General features: G+C 49.3%; 1 protein-coding gene across 2 annotated transcripts; it reads right to left on the reverse strand.

Annotated features, from left to right (window-relative positions):
• Positions 1 to 1,471: 1,471 nt before the first annotated feature.
• Positions 1,472 to 21,132, reverse strand: DDX42 (DEAD-box helicase 42). Of its 2 annotated transcripts, XM_071577671.1 has the most exons (18): positions 21,024 to 21,132; positions 18,373 to 18,609; positions 17,255 to 17,405; positions 16,602 to 16,663; positions 15,556 to 15,592; positions 14,005 to 14,154; positions 13,697 to 13,801; positions 12,894 to 13,013; positions 11,776 to 11,952; positions 11,185 to 11,313; positions 10,318 to 10,417; positions 10,089 to 10,136; positions 9,465 to 9,562; positions 8,287 to 8,563; positions 7,195 to 7,421; positions 5,915 to 6,025; positions 4,929 to 5,030; positions 1,472 to 4,382 (listed from the first exon to the last, which is right to left on the reverse strand). In XM_071577671.1, exons 2-18 carry the CDS (start codon positions 18,591 to 18,593, stop codon positions 2,760 to 2,762), a joined length of 3,738 nt encoding a protein of 1,245 aa, XP_071433772.1. In that variant the 5' UTR covers positions 18,594 to 18,609; positions 21,024 to 21,132; the 3' UTR covers positions 1,472 to 2,759. The 2 variants fall into 2 exon arrangements, with proteins under 2 accessions (XP_071433772.1, XP_071433774.1); XM_071577673.1 differs by lacking the exons at positions 15,556 to 15,592; positions 17,255 to 17,405; positions 18,373 to 18,609; positions 21,024 to 21,132 and having other exon boundaries at positions 16,602 to 16,665.
• Between the last annotated feature and the right edge of the window lie 3 nt (positions 21,133 to 21,135).

Raw genomic sequence — 21,135 nt, forward strand, 5'->3', positions numbered from 1 at the left:
TGCCCAGGAAAGCTCCTCACCCGAGGGAAAAGATTCCCGAGGAGCTGCTGTAGATGCCAGATGAACTAAACACCATGTTTGTGGGTTTAAATGATGGGTGGGAAGGGACCTCAAAGACCATCCAGTGCCACCCCTGCCATGAGCAGGGACACCTCCCACCAGCCCAGGGTGCTCCAAGCCCTGTCCAACCTGGCTTGGGACACTCCCAGGGCTGGGGCAGCCACAGCTTCTCTGGGCACCTGTGCCAGGGCCTGCCCACCCTCCCAGGGAAGGATTTATTCCCAGTATCCCATCTGTCCCTGCCCTCTGGCAGTGAGAAGGGTCCAGAAGACAGTGCAGGGTCAGGGACACCAACACCACCTCCCTCTGAGGAGCCAAGTGCTGCTCCCTGTGGGAAAGGCACAGCTGGCAGGTGGCAACAGGGGGACAACAGGCAGAGAGGGACTGATGTGTGGGCACAGGGGCAGGAGGAGGGTCCCAGGATTTCATTCACAAACCAATCCGAGCTTCCTGGAAGGGATTTGCTCAGCTGGGCTGTGCTCTGGTCCCTCTGGAAGATCCAGCACAGCTGCCACTGCAAGGAGAGATTCCCTGCCAGGGTGGCTGGAATGCTGCTCACACTGCTCCCTTGTTCTGGGGGGATGGATCCACCCTCCTGAGGGCCTGGCACTGCCCTGAGAGCTTCTGTAGCTCCCTGTCACTGATCAATATTGACTCACTCGACTCCCAGGAGGCTCCTGGGGGCTGAGAGAGGGGTGAGGAATTTCAATAATCCCACAAAGAGCAGAGGGAAGTGCTAAAGAGAAGGGGAGAACCCCCAGCATATGCCTGAGACAGACAGGGCCAGTTCCCAGGGGCAGCACCGAGCTGGGGTCTGGGAAGGGAGGGAGCAGATGGCACCCTCAGACTAGGCAGATATTTTTATGTTTTGTTTTGAAACTCCAATCTTTAATTTAAACCTTCAGGGCGAGGAGGGGAACCCAACAGCCTGCAAACCCCTGCCCTGGAACACACTTGAATTCACTCCAAATGTGCAGAGCTCACACCTGTGCAACAAGGATGAGCATAAGGGAATTCTGGAAGCTGTTATAAAAAACAGATCAGAGCTGTCAGTGAGGGGGCCCAAATAATCACATTGGTGCCTCAACTGAAGCCATTTCACACATGAGGCTGTTGCTGAGCTCTCTTTCCAGGTGTGCCAATAACCCCATGAGATGCTGGGCTGACTCATGTCCTTTCCTCCTATGAAGTGAAGAAAAATCTATTCCCCAGGAGGCTTTGAAGCTAAAACAGGGTTTGCGAAACAGTTTGGGGTGAAAAATACTGAGAAAACCCACAGGAAGTCTTTTATCAACTACAACCCACAACTTCTGGTGGAAGAGACACACAGAGTGAAATCTCCAGGCAGTCAGTTCTCCATCCACATTCCAGAGCAGCCAAAGGAGGTGGAGAATAAAAAGCACATGCTGGATGTCTTTGTCCCAGTAATAAAACATTTACTAGAGCAAGCAGAAAGTAAATGCACAGCTGATAAAGAAAACATCACAATGTCACAAAACCCTGACAGCTTCTGATACTTCTTTCAGTGGAAACGAGCCAGCAGTGGGTGCAGACATGTTCCAACAGAAAAGTTCTTCCCTACCTCGTGGCAAAAAAAATCAAGTTAAAAAATAGATAATACACACAGAGTTAAAAATGGGCAAGCAAGATTTTACAGATTTCCTACATGTGTTCAATATGGGGCCAGATTTGAGCTGTTTCTTCTCATTCACTGTTTTGTGGGTTCTCCCTAAAGGTTTCTGAGCAGCAGATCCCTGAATTTCTGAGTGAAGCCTCTGCCTTCAGCATCACTTCCTGGGGGGCTCCAGCCTCTGATTGTTGTGCTGCATCTGCATTGTTTTCCCTTTTTTTGCTTTTAATTTGAAGAAAGCACTCGACCCTCTCAGAACAGAGGGTGCATAGGCACAGCAGAGAGACAGGTTTCCTATGCAGGCTTCCACCAGAATGAAGGGCATCAGGAAAGAAAAGGTTCCTTGAAAGGAAAAAAAACAACTGGGCAATGGGATTGGGATTGATGTACTGACCACAAACAAGCCAGGGAGTCCAACCTACACTACATGTGAATTTGTGGTTTGCTGGGCTGCAGGAGGATCCCATGAACAGCGTCACAAAAAATAAAACAAAAGGAAAGAAAAATCAGCTTGCTCCATCCCACCTTCAGCAATGTATATTGATACATTCTCAGTTGATGGGGAGAGAGGAAAAGGGCAACCTGGAGGCCAAATTATTTGGGGATCAGAGAATATGTGAAAAGGAGATGGGGGAAGAACTCACCATACTGACCAAACTGCTGAGGGATTAATGTCTAACAGGCAGGTCCTGAGCATCTCTAGGTGGGCTGGACTGGTTTGCAGATGTGAACGCTGGTTAAAAGACTGATTTATACTTCTGTGGACAACAGTTCCTCCACATTCCAAGGATGTGAAACAGCTTTTAGTCAAGACCTGTTTAAATCCAGTGGTCACTTGAGCACTGACTGTTTCAAAGCAGGACCCAGAGAGCTTCACCCAAATGATTTCTCGCTGTGTGTGCACGTCAGTGCCGAGTCTGCCACAGGTGCACCGGCTGTGCCACCATGGGGGCTCTGTGGGCTCCTCCTCCTCCCCAGCTGCTCAACAACCAGTTCCCAAACACCCAACAAATCCTCTGGAAACAGACACCGCGACCTGCCGAGATTCCAGGCCATGACACGCCAGCTTTTAACTGTCCCACCGGCTCTTCTTGCGTTTGGGGGGCTCTGGCACAGCGAATCCATCTGTCTTGTTGTCCCGGCCGGTGCCATCCCTCCTGTTCTCGCCGTTCCTGCTCTCCATGCTGTTCCTGCCGTCGCCGCTGTTGCGGCTGCCCGGGAAGTCGGTGAAGTGCCGGCCCTCGCCGTGGCGATGGATGTCACTGTGCCGGCTGTCGCCGTGCCGGGGAGCGTCACTGTGGCGGCCGCTGCCTTCGCCATGGCGCTGGACATCGTTGTAGCGGCCACCACCATCCATACGGAAACCACCCTCCATACGGAAACCATCCATACGACCTCCGTCCATCCGGCCACCACCATCCATCCGGAAACCACCCTCCATACGACCACCACTCTCCATACGGCCACCACCATCCATACGGCCACCACCATCCATACGGCCACCACCATCCATACGGCCACCCTCCATACGGCCGCCACCCTCCATACGGCCACCCTCCATACGGCCACCCTCCATACGGCCACCCTCCATACGGCCACCACCATCCATACGGCCACTATCCATACGACCTCCCTCCATCCGGCCACCATCCATCCGACCGACCTCCATCCGGCCCCCACCCTCCATCCGGCCCCCACTCTCCATCCGGAAACCACCCTCCATACGGCCACCACCATCCATACGGCCACCACCATCCATACGGCCACCACCATCCATACGGCCACCACCATCCATACGGCCACCACCATCCATACGGAAACCACCCTCCATACGACCTCCCTCCATCCGGCCACCCTCCATACGGCCACCACCATCCATACGGCCACCACCATCCATACGGCCACCACCATCCATCCGGAAACCACCCTCCATCCGGCCACCATCCATCCGACCACCATCCATCCGACCACCATCCATCCGACCACCACCCTCCATCCGGCCACCATCCATCCGGCCACCATCCATCCGGCCACCATCCATCCGGCCACCGCCCTCCATCCGGCTACTATCCATACGGAAACCACCATCCATGCGACCACCGCTCTCCATGCGACCACCGCTCTCCATCCGGCCACCGCCATCTATCCGACCGCCCTCCATCCGACCGCCCTCCATCCGACCGCCCTCCATCCGACCGCCCTCCATCCGACCGCCCTCCATCCGACCGCCCTCCATCCGACCGCCCTCCATCCGACCGCCCTCCATCCGACCGCCCTCCATCCGACCGCCCTCCATCCGACCGCCCTCCATCCGACCGCCCTCCATGCGGCCCCCGCCCTCCCCGCGCCGCAGGGCGTCGCCGTGGCGGCTGTTCCGGCTGTCGCTGTACCGCTCCCTGACAAGGCCCCCACCGCCGTCCCCTCGGTTGTTGGCGCTGGCACTTGTGCTGTTGAACCCCTGTGCTGTGGCGCTGGGGAAGGTGGGGGGGACGCTGCTCAGGTTGCCTGTGCTGGCAAAGCCTGGCACGCCCTTCGGTGCCGCGGCGGGGCCGTCGGCGCTGCTTTGCTGTGCCGAGCCCGTTGGGACGGAGTTGAGGCTCCCGGCGCTGGTCCAGCCGCTGGCACCGGCGGCAGAGCTCCCAGTCTTTTGGTTATTCAAACTTGCAGCAACAAAGTGGCTCTTGTACTGGGACTGCAGGGAGAGAAGAGACAGCAGGTTGGCCTCGGCGCTGCCTCACGGCACACGGAGCCGTCATGCGCTCACCAGCCTGTCTGGGATTGTGGCATCCCCCAGGAAACAGAGTGCCTGGAAAAATCTTGGAGTGATCACATTCCTGCTGTGCTTGTGAACACAGAAGTAGTAACAGGCAGCTGCTACCAGGCCACAGAACAAGGGAGCTCCTGTATGGTGGGGTTAATTTTTACACTGAAGAGTTTCTCTGCTCCCCCTTTCTTTTGATGGCAATTACACTATTGCTGAGCAGCCTCCACAGGATCAAGCCAAGGAGCAGAATCCAGAAGGGAAAAAGAGCAAAGAGGCAGCAGAAAACAAAGTAAATTTGGTAATTTTGTGCAGATATGTTCAGTCCAGCCTGCACTTGAATTCCACCAGTTCAGACTGCAGAGGTGAGTGTGTGCTCCAAGTGCCACTGCCACAACCACCAAATCCAACTTCCCTGAAATCAACAGGGCACCTGCATTTTTAGGGGAGAAAATGAGTGCAAGTGATGGAACCAACCTGGAAAGCTGCTTTCATGGCTGTCAGCCTGTCCCCCATGGCCCCTGTGGATGGTTTGTAGGCCTCGTAGTTACTCATCACACTGTTGTTGTTTCCACGGTCCTGTGCAAAAACAAAGGGCAATGCAGAGTTTCAGGCTACACAGACACTCTCAGTTCAACCACTCTCCAATGTACCTTGAGCCTGCCCTCAGGAAATACATCCACTAAGGATGACAGAGTTCAGGGAGCCCTGGGCAGCAGGGCAGTTTGCTCCATGGCCTCCAGGATGACAGAGGAAAGAAGCATTAAGTCTTAGTGACTCACTGGTAACTGTATAACTGCATTTTCCAGCTCTTACAGTGCAATTAGAAGCAAAATGGAATCAAATGGAGGTTTTCACACAGGTCATGCTCCAGCTGTGGCTTTTGGAAAGATGCTGAACATGGAAGTGTTCAAGGCCAGGCTTGGAGCAACCTGGGCTGGTGGGAGGTGTCCCTGCCTCTGGCAGGGGGTGGGACTGGATGATCTTTAAGGTCCCTTCCCACCCAAGCCATTCAGGTATTGTATGATGTGTTTTCAACATGTCCCCAGTTGAGCTCTGTCCCTGTACACACCAGCAATGAGCTCGTTTCCTGGCAGGGATGTGCCTTAACAAGTGTCCCCAACTGCTGCAAGACTTTTTTCTGCCAAGAATCAGCCTGGAAATGGCTTTTCAAGTCATTTATTAGCACTTAATTTGCAGTGACAGTATTTTGGGAAGAACCTTCATACCTTTTTGGATCACTCTGGCCCTACGGAGGGCAGCTCTTGACAAGAGGAGAACAGCACAGAAGAATTTAATTTGAGGTATTTGATACCAACTCCAAAAGATGCTGAGCTATGAACACCTTGAAAGCAGAGGCTGCAATCCAGCACTAGGATTTTTTTTTTAAATTAAAGAGGAATCAATACTAAGTGTAAAAGTTCCAGGAATGTGTAAACAAGCTCTTCAGCATGTCTACTTACAGAGTTTTCTGAGCCCAGCCCGGGGCGCTCTCGGTATCCCAAACCACCACCACCGATGTTCAGCTTCTTGCCTTTCCCTCCTTTGAAACGGGATTTCCTGAACCACGGATTCTGCAACACAAGGACAAATGCTCCTCAACACAGGCAATAAGAAGCTTCATAAATGCACCTAAGGAGGCTCAGAAAAGAAGGATTTTCAGCATTTCAAAGTAAAAAATATAAATACTGTTTTCCATTCAATGACAAAGCCACTGCAGACAGTTCTGCCATGTGGGTCTGAAGCCTTTTGCTACACAGGCTTTCTATGAAAACTAATTTTATGCTCTCAGCTTTCATCCATGTTAAAGCTTGGGGGATTTGCACTCTAATAAACCCAGAAATAAATATAATTTTCAGTGCCATCACTTGGGAGCTCTGCTCTCGCTCACACTGGGGTTTCACTGAGCTATCCCACTGCTCAGCTAAGGAGAAACAAGGCTCTGTCAGCAAATCCTCCTACACCAAGCAGTGGCCAGAAAAGGACAGCCCAACCAGACCTCCTGTTTCCAGGAGTTTAAATAAAGGTTGAAAGCACCTTTTTTTATGTCCTACAGTCTCCAAATCCACTTGGCCAAGCCTCAGCTATGACTCTCTCCCTTCCAAGGCAGCCTGAGGAGCTCTGCCTGACAAATTCTGTCCTTTCTGCTGCCTCTGTAACTCAGAAAAAGTATTTAATTCTGGCAGTTGCTGTCCAAGCTGCTTGGCAATGAAGCCACCAGCATGCTAATCCATCTCTGAATTTGGGAATTACCAAAAAGCCTTTGCTCTCTTGCAGCTACACAGGCAGCAGCAGACAAGGAACTAAAGAGCTGATGAGTTCAGTGGCACAAGCACAACTGCTGCAGCTCCCTGTCATCCCAATGTACAGCAAAGCTGCCAGAGAGCACTGCCAAGCACGTGGAATGATCAAGCAACAAGAAGAAATGTCCCTGTAATTGTTCTCCAGCTTAGCTTTCAATTAAGCTGCACCTCCCAGGTGCCTGCCATAAATGTGCATCGACAATCTGATTGTAACAAGACACTGCCATCAGCCAGATTACAGCTCCTCATTTCCTAGGCAGTGCCTGGCCCCAAAATAGATCACCTACTGTGTTCCAAAATACCCACAGATTCTTCCAAAGGCCATTGAAAACACCAGGAAGCCAAATTTAAAACAGGACAGACCAGCAAAAGGACACTTTTGGAAACAAGTCCCCCTTCGGTGCCGATTGTGGAGTGAACCTTCTCCAACTCATCCATACCTGCATTGCCAGGTCCAAGAGCTCTTTGGAAACATGTTGGTTGGCACCTTCCAGGTTCCTGACGAGGTCCCCAGCGAAGTTGCTGTCCATGGGGGTCAGCAGGGTGTAGGCCACGCCCTTCTCGCCGGCGCGGCCGGTGCGGCCGATCCGGTGCGTGTGCGTGTCGATGTCCCGCGCCACGTCGTAGTTGATGACGGTCTTGATGGAAGGGATGTCCAACCCTCGGGCTGGGATAAAGGGCAGTGTAACAGGAGGTGTGGTTACCCCAATTAACTCACAGCAATCTCATTCTAACCAGCCTGGCCTCTCCTGCTCCAGCACACACAGGGAGTTTCCACAGGAACCCACCTTGGTTAACACACCTTTCCTGGGCTTCAGGGCCAGGTTGGACAGAGCTTGGAGCAACCTGGCCTGGTGGGAGGTGTCCCTGCCCATGGCAGGGGGTGCCACTGGAAGAGCTTTAAGGTCCCTTCCAACCCAAATCATTCTATGATTCTAAAACTCAGAAGTGTAGCAATACCCTCTCTAACTTCCATATAAATTACACCAATTCCCAAAATCACAGGGCTAGAAATGGAAGGGATCTCTTACTATGGTTGTTTTTCCAAGGAAGACAGAGGGCTTTATTAAAGGACACCAAAATTCACTCTTTGTTCAGCAAAACACTGGGGTACAAAAGCTACTCTAGTGCAGGTTTCAAGTGTGTCCATCTCCTCTCCATTTAAACACGTTTTATGTCAGCTCATAAATGAACAGCAACTACTTCAGACGCAGCTTATTTTCCTTCTGCATATTAAAAAATACATCAGACTAATTTAGGCATCATTAGGAGACTAAAAAACCCCTTGCTAATGTTGTGTACTTCACAGGCACATGGTGTGACTCCTGGGGGTGTCTGTGCAGGACGTGGAGTTGGACTCCATGATCCCTGTGGGCCACTCCCAGATGAGGATATTTTATGGTTCTGGGACTCAGAGCCCTGCAGGTGTAGAAGCAAAGCTCCCACTTGACTTCCCACCTCCCACTGAAAGCTGTTTGCCTCTCTGTTGATCCCCACAGCTCATCCCAGCTGGTTTTGGGAACACCACGTACCTGCCACATCAGTAGCCACCAGAATGGGGATCCCCTTTTTCTTAAACTCTGAAATGACCTTGTTCCTCTCACTCTGGTCCATGTCCCCATGAAGCAGGCCCAGGTTGTGATCCTCCTGCTTGAGGTTATTGGCCAGTTCCTCTGCATTGGCCTTCTTGGTGACGAAGAGGAGGACACTGCCCGAGGACGTGAACTCCACGAGGCGCCGGGTCAGCCAGTTCCACTTGCTGGGGCCAGAGGGGAAGATCTCCACAATCTGAGTGACATCCTCATTTGCCTGAGGGGAGGAATGTCCCCAGGTCAGCAAGAAGGGAGCTACAAGCTCTCTGCACACCCTGAGCCACCAGGGATGAAGGTGCAGTGCAGCTCAAAGCACCACCTGGAAGCTGCACTGAGAGATTTAATTTTTACATGTTTCAATATAATTTAATTCAAGGATGGTGCTCCCATAATACTGTAATAATTTAGATCAAGGAATAGAAGCCTTGTGATTGAGCTGGGAAAGATGTTTCTTTCCTTAAGCAAAATTTAAGAAAATTTCACAGAAAGAAGGAGTTTCAGACAGCCAGTATTGTTTTGTTATAAAGGGACATCTCATACTCCTGATGGAAAAAAAATACAGAGAATGGGCTAAAAGACAAATGTTCTGAAGGCACCTTGTGAGAATTCTCAACAGTTTTCAGATATAATAAAGAAACTTTCTCCAGAGCAAGTTTCCATCTGCCCACTTCATCAGCTTCCCACCAAATCCCCAGCCTGCTGATAGTTCAGCTGCTACTGTCAAGCAAGGCCAGCACCAACATTCCCACACAAACCAGCTGAAAGACATTACAACTTAAAATTTCAAACCACTCACTTCAAAATAAATAAATAAAATAAAGCTCCAGTGGCTTTATTTATACTTCTGAGACAAAATAAAAGGATATACCTATTGATTCATCCTAATACAAAAAAAAAAAAAATAAATCACTGAATTAATGTTGTTTCACTCCTTGATGAAAACTTCCACCACTACAAGAATATTTGTTGGGAGAAAGGTCAATAAAATAAAACTAAAAAAAAAAAAAAACTTTGCTATTTTTTTTAAGCATAAAGTATTTCCTCTTAAAGATGACTATTGCAGCTTAACATAAATTTCATAAATGCACCAACCCATGCTGTGATTGCCAAGGAATTACCTCTCCAATGTCTCCCTGCACGACCCGGATTGGGTCGATCAGAATGTCCCGCGCCAACTTCTCGATCTTCTTCCGGAACGTGGCACTGAACAAGAGGGCTGAGGGAAAAACAGGCTTTGAGCTCCTTGAGATAGAAACTTTGCTTTCAGAACTGTGAAAACACAGCACAGATGTTGTGCCTAAGGGCCTGGATCCCTGAGGGACCTGGAGGTCTGTGCTGCAGGTCCTAATGGGAATTATCCATCACTATTAGAATGCCTTGGAGTGGAAACATTCCCTGGCACCTGAAATGTTGATAAATGTGGCACTGCTGTGAAATCCTCTCATGGCAGCTCAGAACACTGAATTTCAAGGCACATGAACACGAATTCAGCTCATCCTCTCTCCTCTGGGTGCAGTCAGTGCAGGGATTACAGCCAGAGGAGCAGCCAAACGCCCACGAGTCACGACTGCTCCCTCCCCACAGCCCACACTGGGAATCACACCGGGGACTCTGGCAAAAATGTCCTTGTGTGGCTGTGCCCAGACCTGGAAATGCAAGCTGTGCTGCAGCCTCTCAACTGGCACCCCACCACAGAGCCTCCTCTAACCCTCAGGAGTTCTCTTTGAGACATGTTTACTCACTCTGTCTGTCAGGACGAACGTGGCTGGCAATTGATCTGACCTGATATTCTGGAAAGGAGAAGAAACAAAGCTCTAATCAACACTGCTGCTCATTGTTTAGTAGAAAATGCAACCTCCTTGCTTTATTTAACAGGTAAGCACAGAATGATGAGTGCCTCTCACTCAGGATTCATTCTCCAGCCCCACTAAGCTGTGCTTTCCAGAGCAGTGCCCTCTGTTCAGTACGTACCAAACCCCATATCAAACATCCTGTCAGCCTCATCAAACACAAGGTAAGTGACTCTCTGAAGGTTTGTGGCTTTCTTCTTCACATGATCAATCAAACGACCCTATTAAGAAAAAACCTCATGTTTTTAAAGCATATTTTTAAAATGTTGATATATACAACCCTCAAGCACTTCATTGCTTTTATCCCCACTTATCAGAGGCTTAAAACAGAAAACACCTCAAGACTTCAGTCTAGAACTGCCAATACCCAACTTACCAATTATGCTGAGTTTATAACTGTCCTTTTTCAAGCTCAACAGTGCTAAGACCCTGCAATTTTCCATTCTTTATTAAATTTAAAATGTGAACTGTCTACTCAATCCCACAATTTTTGGCAAAGGAGTTCCTCATACTTTGTTTTCTTGCCTGGTACCAAATAAACAGCCACAATAAAACTTCCTCCAACCATCAGCTGCTCAGTCTTGCCCAAGTTCATAACTAGTTGTTGTAATATCAAAAACCACTTGACAATGGTGCTTGTTTAAGTCCCTGGTTCAGCACCAGCCCCCCAGTGTCACTGCCATGGGCTCCACACACATTCAGAGGGTGACACTCCATGACATTTTGGGAACCCTCCTCGGGAATTCAAGGCTCAGCAACCAGAAGCTGATATTGTGCACAGCTGACAAAAGCAGACCCTGCTTGCTCCTCTGCAACCTCTTCCAGCTTCTCTTGGGAGAAGATTAAACCCACCATGTTTGCTCTCAACACCTGTTAAAAACTCAGCTCTCAGCAATCAGGGAATCAATGATGTCACAATGGTATTAAAAACGTCTCTCAGCTTCAGGCAGGCAACCAAAAGCTTTGCTGTGTGCATAGAGGCACTTACTGGTGTGCAGACCACGATCTCTGCCCCCTCCTGCAGGGCCTTGGCCTGTTCCCACATGCTGCCCCCTCCATACACAGCCACGGAGCGCAGGTTATAGGCCTTCCCAAAGCGCTTGCACTCCGAGTGGATCTGGGGTGGGGAACAAACACAGCACTGTCAGACAGCTCTGGGGAAACACAACTGCCTTGGGAACACAGCCCAGCTCCCCAAATCCACTTCTCAGCCAGTAACTTCATGAAATCATTCTGAAATCCTCAGGGCTGAATACTTGAATGCATGGGGATAATTTCTAATAATTGCAGAAACCTCTTTGGGCATCCAAGGGTAATTTAACCTGCAGGCTCTACATTTTTGCACATGTAATTTGTGGCAATGCATCCACAGCATTCTTATAGTAAAAAATAATAATAAGGGAGTGCTGTGCAACAATTTCAGTTTTGCCCTGATCCTTCAAGAAAAAGGTGCAGCAAAGAGCTGTGAGCTGCAGCCACGCTCCTTATGCTCAGTGTAGTTCTCTGATGGTTTTTTCCCAGGTTTTCGTTGCCTTCTCCAAGAACTCTGGTGGCACACACAGGGATGCCACACACCTACCTGCTGGCACAGCTCCCTGGTGGGACAGACAATCACAGCAATGGGACCATCCCCTGGCTCCAGCTCCTTCTGGTCCATGATGTGGATCAGCATTGGCCAGATGAAGGCTGCTGTTTTCCCACTTCCAGTCTTGGCTATCCCAATCATATCTCTGCCACTCAGTGCAACTGGAACACCCTAAAAAGGAGGAGATTCTAAACCCGTGTTATGCCTACCTGAGCATATCCTGGTGCTTGGCTTTACAGGAAAACTCAGAAACAAGAGGAAAGCTCATTTCAGAGGGCTCACAACAACAGTACGTCGATGTTTTATTGCCAAATTCAGAACTGAATTGGTTTGTTTTAAGGGCTGGGAGTCACTACCAGGTAGGACTCAGTGTTTGGGCACAGTGCAGCACTCCAAGGATACCATGTCAGGTACACAAATGCACCTGGTGCAGTTCTGAGAACAATAAAAATTCTCTGAGCCTGTTCTTTCTGCAGCCACTCTGAGTGCTGGAGGCCTCAGTTCACCCCCAAGGGTGAAGGTCCCAAGGACCTCCTAACCTCAGGTTTTCACAAATAGTGTTGATTTAGGTCCCAACACTTGGACACAGCATTGCATCCCTTTTTCTACTTCGAGAAAAGCATCAGCAGTGTGGTTATAATCACATTATTGATAACCTTAATTACTTATGGCAACCAATCCACACATGCAGTAGAAGCCCTTTTGTTTGAAAGGCTTTTCAAGGAATAAACTTGTCAATGTTGGGCTCCTTATTCAGCTACTGCCATGGCTATTTATAATACAATTCCTAAAACAATAAACCAAAACACAATCCCCCCAGACCTTTGATACATTTCTATAAGCAAGAGATGTCACTTGAATGTTCTTCAGTCTTCACCAAGAGACAAATGAAGAAAAGAATATGGATGTATTTACAGTGGTTATTTAACAAGAACAAAAGTGGGTAAACCTCTATTAAAAAAATCAAAGCCCTTTTCCAAGCAAAACACAAATTCTCTGTGACAACTCTCTGTAAGCAACTGGAATTTTAACTCTTACATCCTTATATGGACAAGAGAGCTTTGCATGTGTTTTTTGTCTTCTTTAGATGTAAGAACAGCAGCAACACTCACCTGACACTGGATTGGAGTGGGCTGGGTATACTCTGATTTCCTGATTTGATGCATAAGTTGCTCATCAAACCCAAAATGAGCAAAACTACTGCCAGGCCTTGGAGGAGCAGCACCAGAGACCTTGGAAACAGAAACAGAGTGTTGTTCACCAACAGTAAGAGGAAAACAAAGAGAAATCTGTATGAAAAATAAAAAAGGGTGTCTCTGCCTCTGAAAATGGTTTTTATTTTATGGACAAATGCAAATTCCACAGGAGTTGTGTAAATAGGAATTTCAGGTATGAAAGTTTAGATTAACTGTCAATCAACATGAGCAATTACCCCCCTGTATAATTGGTCTACTGCCCTAAATAATTCCCTTCACAGAAAGTCACCCCACATGCAAAAATTAGTTCTTTTGCCATTTGTGACATTTCCAGTTTTAATTCCTAGCTCTGGAATTCTTTATTCCAAGTGCAGCCATGCACCTGGCCATCCCCACTGCCCCAAACCCAGAGGAGACTTTCAAGAAACCAAAGTCCCTGGAGGTATCAAGCCTGAGATCAGCTCAGTTGGTTAAAACTTGGCTGTAATAACACCAAGGTCAGGGGTTCAATCCCCTGTGTGGGCCACTGACTCAAGAGTTGGACTTGATGATCCTTGTAGGTCCCTTCTAACTCAGAATAGTCTGGGATTATGTGATTCTATCTGAGGGGCTTGGATTCCAGAGCTGGAGTTCCCTGTGAAAATCTCCATTAAAACTAAAACTATCCCAAAGGAATGGGAGGGAACAGCTGGAGGGAGGAGAGTCCTGTGAGAGCTCACCCTGAGGTTCAGCTTGTGCCGCAGCTCCACCACCTGCTGTGGGGTCAGGCTGGTGATCTCCTCGTGCTCATCATAGAAGTTTTTCTCAAAGGGTGGGTATTCAATCTGCAAGGTAATTAATTGCTCAGTTAGCCCAAGATTCCTTTTTTCATAAGCCCCTAATTGTCTGCAGGAACATTCCTTTAATATGAAGCCATTTCAAGGACCTTTAATATGACTTACCTAACAAAGCATTGAAACATTACAGGACCTTCTCAGCTTTCTGGAATGCCTCAAACAGAACAAAACAGAATAAAATCCCTTCCTACCTCTGAGTGGTCAATAGGTGGAAGAGGGTCAATGATTTTTTTGGAGGGTGCAATCGGATTCCCATCACTGTCATACTCCAGGTTATCCTCCTCCTCCTCCTGGACCACACCAGCAGTGGGGTTTTCAGCCATGTAGCGAAAATAGGCCTCCTGCAGCAAAACAGAGCAGCCCAATCACACACAACAGGATGCAAAGTGGTTGTTCAAATGCTAAATGGCTGTTTGCTTTCACACCCACCACTGAGGAGAAAAATAATCACATTCACTAGAACTGATTCTTCTAATAAAGCACCAACACATGTCCATGAGGACAGTAAATATAAATGAAAACAACTCCACTGTCAGCTAAACCACAAAGTGCTTCTGAAAACAAACTGCTTAACAAGTCTTTCTACCAAGTCTTGCTATGCTTAACAAGGATCTGTTCTTATTTTCACATGAACAAAGCACAAATGCTGCAGGTTTCTAACCAGAGAACACAAGGCTGCCAAGAGTACGATGTTTATTTAATTTTAAACACACTATGCCAAAGATAGTTTCTTCATTTCCCCTAACTAGACTCTAAGAAATGAAAATAGATCTATTTTTCATTGAGAGTCAACAACAAAGGGGAAAGAAACTGAAGAGTCAGAAGAGTCCTTCAACACTAGGCCAAGAGAAGCCCCTGTCACTGCTGTCACGTGCCACTCTCACAGCTCACAAAGATTTCTGTGTCTCTCAGAATCCCACTGGCACACCAAGACCTTCTCACGCAGGAAACACCAGTCTCACCTGACTCAAAGCAAATATTTAATGTCAGATCTTTAAAGCAAGGTTCAATTACAAATCTGTTTATACACTCATCTGGCTTTTCCCTTTTCCTGGCCTGTTATCCCTCAGTCACTCAGCTGTGCACACAATGCCCTGCAACAACAGCTGTCTCCAAGGGTTAGTCACCTCTGCTCAAACCCTGGCACAGCTACACTCACCAAACTGGAAGCAAAGGCCTCAGGGCCAGACAACCCTGCCAAGCTCTGCAGTAATCCCAGTAACACAAGAATCATTGATTAATAGTAAGGCATATTTTGAAATGAAGTCTTTCCTCTTTAGGAATTCTGGTGGTGATGCTGATAATCCTCAATCAGAGCTGGAGCTCCTCTGAAAATGAAGAGCAAAAAGCCTGATTCTTGCCCTTAACAGACACTGCCCTTCACTGCAAGTCCCCTCCACAGTCTGACAGCCTTTCCCTGCTGTCCCATGGCAGGTGATTGTGCTAATTCCAAATCTGATGAGACCCTCAAATACTGTAAAAACTACACAGGAAGCTGAAGTTCAAACTGACTGAAAATCTTCTCAAAGGAATGAATTATCTCCTAATATTCTTCTTGAAACACCCAGAAGGGTGGAGGCAGCAGGGTGAGCACTAGAGCTTCCTGCTGCATTGTCCGGACACTGGGCCTCATACTGGAGGTTTGTTTGTACCTTGTGCTTATGTGTTTGGAGAGGGAAGGTAAAAGAAAACAAAACAACAACAACAAAAAAAGAAGATAGAAAGACTGCATAGGAACTCACTTGGTCATCTTCCTCTTCAATGTCATCTCGAATACCCCTGGAAAAACAAGCGGAGAAAAAAACTTCCCTGCAAGTGTTCCACAGACTCAGCTCCATAGTTTCATTTGAGCAGTGCTGAGCTCCAGATCTTGTGGAAGACACAACACTAACAACTTGGTAACATTTATAATCCCAACCCATGGAGTTCTCACAGCTGGTGCCAACCACAACAGCGACCCTGCAAAGACTTCTCTTCACTTCTAGTAATGAGACTGAAAGATCAGGACTCCGTCGTCCCAGCAGAAGCCACATCAAAGATCACCCTGGTCTAAGCTCTTGCTGCTACAGAAGTCCCACAACTGAAGAGGAACATAAGCCAGGAAGTGCAAATCCAGTTTAGAACTTCCCCAGGAGGTGATTTGGATCCAGTGCTCTGTTTCAGGACCATGTGTGACCTGATCCACCCCATGCAATGCGAGTTCTATCAGTGTAACTGACATTTCTATCAGGAATCAACAGCAGGACTGTTTCCCTTGGTCAAAACAGCTACAAAAATTTAAACTGTTTTTAAACTCCAATTTCAGTATCCCAATGATCAGGTGCTAATGCATCAGGTTTAATGTCTTAGAACCTGGTCTGAGTTTGGAAGAGCCTCCAGGACTCAGGTACAGCAGCACCAACTCCTTCTGCTCACATAACTGCAATTTTAAACTCAGCCATCCTGATCTTTCCAAGGGTGTGAGAAGAAGCAAAACTATCCAGGCTGATCTGGAAGGTGGCAGGAGTACAATGTGCTGCCCCAATTTCTGTGTCCTAGAAAGGCTTCTCGTGTTGGATAACTCTTGTTGCAGTTCACCACAGGATGCTGCCATGGATTCTTCCCTCCTATTATCCCACTTTTGCAGCACAAATCTTTACCCACAGGGAATATCATGCCCTGGTTAATGCTGTTTATTAGGTATGTATTGTATTGTCTTCTACAGAACAATCACCATCAACAAAATGCACTGGAATTCTCTCAGCACCACAAAGACAGGCAGGGATGGGAATGATAAAGGAGAACTTACTTAACATTCTTCTTTTCTTTGTCTTTATCTTCGAGTCTCTTCATGTCTCGAGCAGCTTGATCCTAACAGGTCATAAAATTATCATATGTTAAAAAGATCAAGATGATAAAACATGGAAGGGAAAAATGTTCCAACATAACTAGACCATTATGTCACAGAGGTGACATTTTTTGGGCTAAACCTCCTCTTGTTCCATAATTTCTGATTATCCTAAATAAATTCTCCTACTAATACCTTTGAATTTATATACTCTAAGTTTGTGTCAATGTTGTTGAAAAAATAAACTCCCCATATTCCTTCTGAAAACACTGTGCTAGAATCCATCTAATAACAGAACTGTAACTAGGAAACAGCTCATGACAAATACAAATAATTAACATTCAGGTAGTGAAAAATGCACAGAACATTGGTTTGGTATTCAGAGACAGGCACAGCTCTGTGTTGTGCTGTTTTGACATGCTCAAAGCAGTTAAAAAGTTATTATAAATCATATCCACCCTCTCCCTACCCAATCCAGCTCTAACTAACACAGCATCTCATAAAAAACTAAAATTAAATGACATTTTGACTGAGCTGCCAAAGCCCTGAGTGGCATTTGCTGCTCCTGACTGTGGCCAGAGCAATGAATAAACATGTCCTGAGCTGGGTCTTGCCTCCACTTCAGCCATGAAAGCCTCCAGAGGGTCATCGTCGCTGTCAGAGTCGGCCGACTTGGAATGGAACTGCTGCCGAGTGGGGGAATTCTCTGCAGGAATGTAGGGCAGTTCCACATTGCTGGAATCCTCCTCCTCATCCTCAAAGTACCTGGGAAGAAAGGAACAACAGCCCAGTCAGCATAGAGCTGACAGCACAGCACTGTGCTTGATGGCTTTGGAATGAGTCAAGGTTCCCATAGAGATAATAAAAGTCAGTATGGACAGAGGGAAAGGAGTTGAGCTTTGTTAATTTATTTACAATTATCCATGTCATAAGCTCAAAGTGGCAGCAGGACAAACAGACACCATGAAACTGATCTTCCTGAGTGACTCTGGACATGGGATGCTTTTCTGACCTCCCTTCCAAATGACACATTTCATGGAATGGTTTCAGTGGGAAGGGACCTCAAAGCCCACCCAGGGCCACCCCTGCCATGGGCAGGGACATCTCCCACCAGCCCAGGGTGCTCCAAGCCCTGTCCAGCCGAGCCTTGGACACTCCCAGGGATGGGGCAGCCACAGCTTCTCTGGGCACCTGTGCCAGGGCCTGCCCACGCTCCCAGCCAGGAATTTCTTCCTAATATCCCATTTAAAGCTCCTCTCTGTCAGTTTGAAACCATTCCCCCTTGTCCTGTAACTCCAGGTCCTCATAAACAGTGTCTCTCCATCTTTCTTTAGGCTCCCTTCAGGTCACAATTAGGTCACCCCAAACCTTCTCTTCTCCAGGCTGAACAATCCCAATTCTCCCCACCTTATTTATACCTTTATGCAGCAAATAGAAGGATTAGGAAAGAACTGAGGGGTTTAATGTTTCCCTATGCAAAAAACACCCAAATTTATCCTGTCTGGCTCCAGCTCTGAACACACCACAGGGTGAATAAGCCTGAGCTGAGTGAGGCTCAGCTGGGATGTGTCCCAGACAGGGCAAGGCTGGAGGAGAAGAGCTTTCCATGGGCTGCTGCAGCACCTCACAGTCCTTTAAATATATATATCCATGTCAAAACTCCCTCTGTCCCTGGAAACATGGAAACACTACAAAGCAGAGCTTGACAAACACAAGAAGCAACTGTACTTACGCATTCTCCTCATCAAAATTGGCCCTCTTGGAGCCGATCTTGTAGAAGGAGGGCAGCTGAGGAGGCGCCGACTTGGCAAAGGCTGCTGAGGAACCGGCAGTTCCGAACGCACTGTGGGACTGCTGGGACAGCTTGGGCTCCTCCTTCTTCCCAGGGGTGATGGCAAACCCCCCAAAGCCAAAGCCTCTTTTAGTACCAGGTCCACCTTTGTTCCAATTCATGATGTCCCCAATGTAGCTGTTAAAATGAGAAATGGCAAATTAATGCCCTTTCAGAGAGAATTGTCACGATTTTTCTTGTTGGTGGATCACAGTTAAGGCACAGAGACCTATGGAAATGAGAGTGACAGGTTTGATCTGCTTCCCAAAAAGGATTGGGCTCAGTTCTTTCCTTGTCAGTGGGAACACATCCACAATTCCAGAGGTGAACAGAACAGTCAGGCACTCAGCAATAGGACAAGGGGGCACGATGGGCTCAAGCTCTGCCAGGGGAAATTGAAGTTGGAGATGAGAAAGAAATTCTTTGCAGAGAGAGTGCTCAGGGATTGGAATGGGCTGCCCAGAGAGGGGGTGGATTCCCCATCCCTGGAGGTTTTTCAGCTGAGCTTGGCCGTGGCACTGAGTGCCATGATCTGGTAAAGGGACTGGAGTTGGACCAAGGGTTGGACTTGATGATCTGGGAGGTCTTTTCCAACCCAATCCATTCTAGGATTCTATGGATGTGGCACTGAGAATCCACCATGTCTTGATTCAACCCTACTGTGATCACCAGCCCAGGGCACTGGGGCTGGATCAAGGGTTGGACTTGCTGATCTCAGAGGTCTTTTCCAACCCAATCCATTTTATGATTCTAAGTGCTTGTCTTCCAAAAAACCTCATGTCCCTCAAGGCTCACTTAAGCATATTTAAGATGTTACCTGTCCTATCTCTGCAATCCAAGACAAACAACCCCAAGGCCAGAACTTTGAACATCAGGAGGAACAAGGGACAGAAAGACAGCTCAGTGTGTATTTTGCATGTCCACACATTGCTGTCCTTGAGTGTAGCCACCACACTCCTGCAGCCTCCAGAAAAGTGGGCCCAGAGAAGCAAACAGCTCCATTCTGAGACCATCCCTGACACATCCCTGCTAAAAAGTCAACTCCTTCCTAAGAAAGCACCTTCAGCCATATATATTAAATATATGATACATATGCTCTCCAACCTGCATTTCTCAAACCATATTTTAAATACTCCACACAACGTTTGCCCAGACTCTGATTTTCTAAGCTGAAGACTGAACTGATACATTAAGATTTAGTTTCCATTCTGAGTCATTTAATTATCTGCATGGCCAAGTAAATCATCCCAGTAAGGCAGTAAAGAGTCAGACACCCACTGCTCTCCAGTGCACTACAATTAACTGTCCAAAGGCTCTGAGTCTCCTCAAACAAACCCTCACACTGAGATCAGAACTCATGACAAGAGAAACAACTTCACAATAACCCAAAGGTAAATAGTGTTGCTGCTCCCTGTGCTGAACATTCACCAGCTCAATAAACCCCAAGTCCAGACTGGGGCTGGGGAGCAGATTTTGGGGAAAACTCTGCTGTTCAGCTCTGCATGGCAGGGACTGACCCTGGGTCCTGTTGTCCAACCTTGCAGCCTTCACACCTGTGGGTTGGTGGCAGCTGAGAGATCAAAACTCACACCAGGGGTGAGGAGGAGCTGCCCTTGTGCTGCTGACAGGGGAACCTTTCACGCTAAAGCCACCAAGTTACGATCCCATTGTAAGGATTCTTCCTCCCTGTATTTACACACCTTTTATTCCCCCTCCCACCACCGCAGAAAATAAGGAGCATCACTTTTTTATCTCCCTACAGCTGCAAAACCGCACGCCGCGCTCGGTGTGCCCGGCAGGGAGTGAGCACGGCCCGTTCCCACCGGGGCAAACCCCCGAGGCTTCGCTGCCCTGCGGCCGCCGTTCCGCGGGGGGAAACGCCGGGGCCCCGGGACGGGCGGGGATGGCTCCGGGATCGGCGGGGATGGCTCCGGGATAGACGGGCACGGCCTCGGATCGGCGGGCACGGCCACGGGATCACCGGACACGGCCTCAGACCGGCGGGCACGGCCTCGGGATCGGCGGGGACGGCCCCGGGATCGGCGGGGACGGCCCCGGGATAACTGGCACGGCCCCTTCCCGGCCCGGGACCCGCCCGCGCTGCGCCCCGGCCCCTCCCGGTTCGGGCAGCGAAAGGCGGAGGGACGCGCCCCGCGGAAGGAGTCGCGGGCTGGCGCTGTCCCCGCAGTCCGGGCCCTGTCCCCTCACCCCGGGCCCTGGCCCCGCAGCCCGGGCCCTGGCCCCTCGCCCCGGGCCCCGTCCCCGCAGCCCGGGCCCCGTCCCCTCGCCCCGGGCCCCGTCCCCTCGCCCCGGGCCCCGTCCCCTCACCCCGGGCCCTGTCCCCGCAGCCCGGGCCCTGCGCGGGGCCCTTCCCGCCCGCGGGGCCGCGGCGCGGGGCGGGCCCTTTGTGCGGGGCAGGCCCGTGCCGCCCGCACCCCTCTGCAGGCCGCGGCCCCGGCGGCTCCTGCCCAGCAGGGCCACGGGTGAGGCCGGCTGGCCCCTGTCCGGCCCCGGCCCGGCCCCGGTTCCCTCACTCAGCTCCCCGCACTCACCGCGGCGCCGCCGCCACTGCCCCGGTTACCGGGGCGGGGGGTGGAGACGCGACGCACCGACGTGCCCACGCACGGGCTGACGCTCTGTGCGCATGCGCGCTGCCGGCAGGTG

This window comes from Pithys albifrons, chromosome 25 (assembly GCF_047495875.1).
Source record: "Pithys albifrons albifrons isolate INPA30051 chromosome 25, PitAlb_v1, whole genome shotgun sequence".
Lineage (NCBI taxonomy): Eukaryota > Metazoa > Chordata > Aves > Passeriformes > Thamnophilidae > Pithys > Pithys albifrons.